Source organism: Macadamia integrifolia, chromosome 11 (assembly GCF_013358625.1).
Source record: "Macadamia integrifolia cultivar HAES 741 chromosome 11, SCU_Mint_v3, whole genome shotgun sequence".
Lineage (NCBI taxonomy): Eukaryota > Viridiplantae > Streptophyta > Magnoliopsida > Proteales > Proteaceae > Macadamia > Macadamia integrifolia.
This window is the reverse complement of record NC_056567.1, coordinates 15,626,736-15,632,366: the sequence shown is the minus strand read 5'-3', so window position 1 is coordinate 15,632,366 and position 5,631 is coordinate 15,626,736. Positions and strand designations below refer to the sequence as shown.

The 5,631-nt window shown below is 40.7% G+C and overlaps 1 protein-coding gene across 8 annotated transcripts; it reads right to left on the bottom strand.

Moving 5' to 3' along the window:
- LOC122093476 (pentatricopeptide repeat-containing protein At4g04370-like) lies at nt 1–5,070 on the bottom strand. 8 transcript variants are annotated; one of them, XR_006144472.1, is made up of 6 exons: nt 4,710–5,070; nt 4,525–4,597; nt 2,338–4,448; nt 761–868; nt 632–671; nt 1–242 (listed from the first exon to the last, which is right to left on the bottom strand). XR_006144472.1 is itself a non-coding variant. In XM_042663825.1 (3 exons), exon 3 carries the CDS (start codon nt 4,411–4,413, stop codon nt 2,203–2,205), a length of 2,211 nt encoding a protein of 736 aa, XP_042519759.1. In that variant the 5' UTR covers nt 4,414–4,448; nt 4,525–4,597; nt 4,697–5,069; the 3' UTR covers nt 1,743–2,202. The 8 variants fall into 8 exon arrangements, 2 of the variants coding, with proteins under 2 accessions (XP_042519759.1, XP_042519758.1); XR_006144477.1 differs by lacking the exons at nt 2,338–4,448; nt 4,525–4,597; nt 4,710–5,070 and adding exons at nt 1,131–1,250; nt 1,368–1,435; nt 1,509–1,732; XR_006144475.1 differs by lacking the exons at nt 2,338–4,448; nt 4,525–4,597; nt 4,710–5,070 and adding exons at nt 1,131–1,435; nt 1,509–1,732.
- Between the last annotated feature and the right edge of the window lie 561 nt (nt 5,071–5,631).

The following is a 5,631-nucleotide window of genomic DNA, read 5'->3' as shown; positions in this document are numbered from 1 at the left end:
TTCACTGCATATAATGCATTCAGTTTCATCATTAGTTAAGTAATGTAATATCAACTTATTACAGTACTTTGCTGCCTGCAACTTATTCAGTTCAACCAATGCACGAATCGTTCAAGAGAGAGGATTAAAGAGAAGTGATTGCGGATAAAGTACCAGAGAGGACCATGGGGCGGTGGCACGTCCAAGGCTGTAACTCCAATAATGCACTGGGCTGCAGCTCCCTCACCAACTTTGAGGAAATACTGATAACCAAAGCAAGAAAATGTAAGCACCTAGACTTGAAGCTTTACATGCTATACATTTCACCTGGAGAACATTGCAGTTAGCTCATAACCAACAATTCACTACCCAGTTGGATGATCTTGTACCACATCACTATTTCTTTTAATTAAACACCATTCAAGATGACCTGAAAGACAAATTTCATCCTCTCACCATGTACTTTAACATAACAGAAGGTCTGTAGATTAAGGCAGAAACAAGGGAAGACCAAAGGATTTAAGTCCATTTCCGCGGTTTGCACGCATACATTATAAGTACCTATAATTGATATCATATTCTACTAGACTTTTCATAAATTACAGAAATCCATGTTCACTGTACACGAAGGCAAATGGGAGTTTATGATTACCTGTTGACTTGCCGTCAATAATGACATCGCCCATGTCAAACTGATGAGGGAATTAACAAATAATTGATTAGGAAAATTGCGAGGAAAAAATATGTAAATTATAGTGCTCGACATAGAGGGGAAACCTACCTGCCAATGGCCTTTCTGAGTCACAGGCACATGTATGTTCACACTTATAATGGTTAGGATCAACCCCTCCAAACAGAATAGCCTTCCTCTTGATCAACAGTGTTGTACCTAAACCATTTGTAGGATTGTAAGCTCAAAATTGATAATGCCAAAAGATATTCACCTAATTAAACAATTAGGAATTAATTAGGTAGTATAAAAAAGGAAAAAAGGAGAAAACCAGCAACATAAGTGATAATTAAGTACAAAAAATAATTTTCAAAGATGACATACAAACCACAAAAGAACTGCATTCCATAGAGACGTTAACAAATTATTATTGATGCACTCTTTTGTCAAGTATAAACACATTAGATAGCAAAGACAACACCAGACTACCATACAGGGACAGCACTCCCAACAGAGATCTCTTTAAATCCAAGTCCAAGTATGTCATCAAACTTGGCTACCAGAAATGTGGTACTTGGCTCTCTACTTGTGTCAATAAATCCTGGGAAAGAATCACATGTAAGATATACCAGAGCTGACAAAGATTTAAGAAGCTATTAGCTTGGGCATTGTATGAAAACTTGGAGCTTATCTGATCTTTGACCACTAAGTCACCAACCTTGACATTGTCTAGGTTGAAGAAACCAGAAATATCTCCAGTCCCATATTGGATCGCAGCTGGTTTCCCTGTGAGGGAGAAGACCAATTTTTTTTCATAATATGTGTTTTAATTTACAACATAGAGAAAATTAAAACTCACCGAAAAGTAGCACTTGGCAGAGGACACCCACAAATCTGAACTACCAGTGTCAAATATCACAGTGAATTTTTTAGGGTGAGACCCAATCACAATCTTGCCGAAGTACTGGGAATCCACGTAATTTTTTAGTGCAACTATGTCAGTATCCTCATAGTCGCCAAGGTTACCACGGAGGTGATATTTCCGGACAGAAGCCCTTAAAGACTCCCATTCTTCAGACTCAAGTCAGGGCAGCAATCCGGCTATTTTTATCCAATGCTCTTTTCTTCAATCCGATCCTAACCAATCCATCCGAAGAAGCAGAGAAGACCAAAAGTAACAAAAGGAACGACAAGAATAAAGGAACCATGAAGATTTTGCATTTGGTTCCCATGTTGACCTGTTAGACCACAATCTTTGTGAAGTTCTCCCTGATGGTGGCAAAACTCTTCTGTACAAATTGCCAAAATAAGCCTCTAGTACTAGTGTAAGTTTCATCTCAAAAGCATCACACCATGTGGTACATTCAAGAATCAATTTATCAAGTTAGGTTGCACTGATCAGTTAACAGTTTTCACTTGTTTTGGGCTGGTATGACCATCACCCCTTGCAGTCTACTAAACTCTTAAGGATCCGATCATTATCTCGCCGCCTGGTTTTTGCTTATTTTTGCTCCATTTTTCTGGGTATTTCTAACAGAAACTAGGTATGGATGCTAGAGTTCATGTTTCATTTCCATGCCAAGGATGTTCAACACTAACATTAACTTTTCATATTGAGTATGTGAACTTTGATCTACAAAAAATGTTGCAATTGTTCCGTGTAGTTCGATAGAACTCCAACCGGGCACCTTTTTCAAGCCCAAGGATTTCATCTGCATCCGCACTTCTCCCATGCCATCCCATTTGCTCCTTGAAGCATAGCTTTGTGCCAACTGGACATAATTGCTGGCATTGGTGGGCTTCAACATGATAATTTCCCTGGCAACAACATCTGCAAGAGCTGCATTTCTATGGGTACGACAAGCATTAAGCAGTATTCCAAGAACATCAGCACTGGGTTGTGAGAACATCTTTTTGACGAAGTTATATGCCTCTACAACCCTTCCAGCTCGGGTGAGGAGATCAACAATGCAGGCCCGGTGCTCCAGCTTTGGTTCAATCCCAAAATCTTGTGTCATAGACTGGAAAACACTCAAACCCTGAGAAACAAGTCCAGAGTGACTACATGCAGAGAGGACAGCAAGGAAAATCACATGATTAGGTTCAATCCCGGTTCCCAGAAATTCTGAGTACATCCTCAAAGCTGTCTCTCCCTTTCCATGGCTACCATATCCTGCAATCATTGTACTCCATGAAACCAAGTCATGCTCCGGCATATCATCAAAACACCTTTGAGCGGCGTTGATGTCACCACATTTTGAATACACATCAATCAAAGCAGTGTCAATTGAGATGGAAGGACCAACTCCATTTCTAATCACAAAATTGTGGATCCACTTTCCTTGATGGAGTGCCCCAATAGAGGCACAAGCTTGGAGAAGGGAGACAACCGTAATAGGATCAGGTCTTTGGCAGGCCTCCCTCATTTCATTGAAGAGGCACAAGGCCTTGTCCAAATTACCATTCTGAGCATAACCAGCAACTATTGCATTCCATGAAACAACATCTCTGTCTTCTATCCTATCAAACACTGCCCAACTCTGTTCTAGATGACCACACTTAGCGTACATGGTAAGAAGCGAGTTCTCAGCAGCAGTGTCTACTTTAATTTTCTGCCTGATGATGTACCCATGGATGGAAGTTCCCAGAGAAGAGGAACCCAACTGTGCACAAGCAGCGAGAGCACTAGCTATGGTTGCAGTAGAGGGCATCCCTCCTGACTTTAGCATCGAATGGAATATGTTAAGAGCCTCGTCAGCTCTATCATTTTGTACCAGACCCGAGATCATGGCTGTCCATGAGATCACATCCTTATCTTCGATCTCATTAAACATCAGTAAAGCATTCTGAACATTTCCACATTTCAAGTACATGACCACAAGAGTTGTTTCCACATGTCCATCGAATCCAAAACCAGCCTTGACAATCTGCCCGTGGACGGATTGTCCCAATTGAAGTTGGCTTTGATTCGCAATCGCAGACACCACAAACCCAAATGTCTGCTGGTCTGGTTCTGCTCTATTGATCCTCATCCTATTCAAAAGCTCCAAAGACTCCATTACGTTCTCATTTTTGGAGTAACCCGAAAGGAGAGAATTCCAGGAAACAATGTCTCTTTGATGCACCGAATCGAACAAATGACGTGCCATGTCCACCCTCCCACATCTACCGTACACATTCAACAAAGAATTCATCACCAAAATTTCAGATTCGAAACCCAATCGAACCACCAAAGCATGGACGCATAGCAATTGGATAAGCTGTGAAATTCCAAAGAGCAAGCCCAACAGAGTAACAGAATTGGGTTGAATTTCTTCTTGCCTCATCTGATTATACACAGAGAAAGCCATATCTACTTGGCCGGCACGTGAATGGCAGCCGATGATAGCAGTCCAGGGGACGAGACTTCTCTCAGGCATTGTATCGAAGATTTGACATGCAACATGGGTCTTCCCAAATTTCGCATACATGTTGATGAGAGAAGTGGCAATGTAGGCGTCAGACGAGTAGCCATCAACGATGATGCGTTGGTGAATTGAGAGGCCATGTGAAGGTAAACCAATAGAGGTGCAAGCTTTTAGCAAACTGGGAAAGGTGTGGGCGTCAGGAAGAGTGTCGTCCCTCAGCATGCAAGAGTAGACGTGAAGGACCTCTCTATGAGCACCTGAAGCTGACAGGCGGTTGATGAGTTCGTTAGATGACTTGGTGGTGTTGAGGGAACTGATTAGCCTTGGTTTTTTGAGAGTGCCCAAGATATTGTTCATGGTATCTCTTAGTCTCTACTTAATCAAGGACAAATCTGCGCGAGAAAAAGGTTAAGAGCATTACGTAAGGCTAAAATAGAAGGGCAATTACTATCACTTCCCTATACTCACCATGTATTACTCTGTCCCATACAATTTCTTGGAAAAAAATTGACTGCTACTCAGGTCCTGAGTCTCCTGACTCCTGTTAACAGAAATAAATAAATAAATAAATAAATAAAATAATTCATCTTTTCCCTCAGGTTTACAAATATTCTGTCATGTTAAAGTATTTTAAAAATACCCTTGAAAATTACATTTCTTTGGCGGCAAGCAAAGTTCTGCTACTCCTTCTCCCTTGGGATTTCAAAAGCTCTACGTTACCCCTCTGTCCCATAGCCCCATCGTCCCTAATCGTCTGTGCCCATCACCATTGCTCCTTACCCTCGATCCCATCCTCTTTCTCCTTCCCCCACCCCTACTCAACTCAGCTCACCATTGAAGAAATCCTACAAACAACTTTCTTGTGTGAGGGCTCCTAAAAATTTCTAGACAGGCCTTTGTGCATAGGCACAAGGGTTCCACTACCTTTCAAGCGTAAATCTTATCATTTCACATCAAATTTAGATCAAATGTTGCATTAAATAACTTTTCAATTTTTTGAACCTTTTTTTATTTCTTCATTAAATACTATATTAAATAGCTTTTGAAAATAAAACAAAGAATATTTAAAAGAAGGGAATGTTGCAACTTATAAGTTCATAACTTCGTAAGTTGTCCCTATAGTAAGACAAAACATAATGATGATATTTGCAAAGAAAGGAGTTTGCTATTAGGCTGCATGACCTTCCGCCAGCTAAGGGGTCAATGGAAGCACTGCACAGGCATCCAATGGGAGGGGAGAGGTGATCATTCATTGCCCCATGTGAAAGGGCATAAGGGGGGCTTGTTGTGCAGTGTTAAAAACATTAAATCAGAATTTTATCTTATAAAAAAGAATGTATGTTGAGAAAGGTATTGCCTCTCTCTCTCTCTCTCAGTCATCGGGTTCTCATGATCATGATGTAGAAAGTAGCAGATGAGAAAGAGTAGGACTTAAGTTGCATGAAGTATTAGCTAAGCAAAATAAATTGATGAACACTGCATTGCATAACGCTTTGCAATACGCCCAATCACAAGTGGCATAATTGCTGATAGAAAAAGATCCAGGATTATGTGTTATTATTAATGATGCCGGAG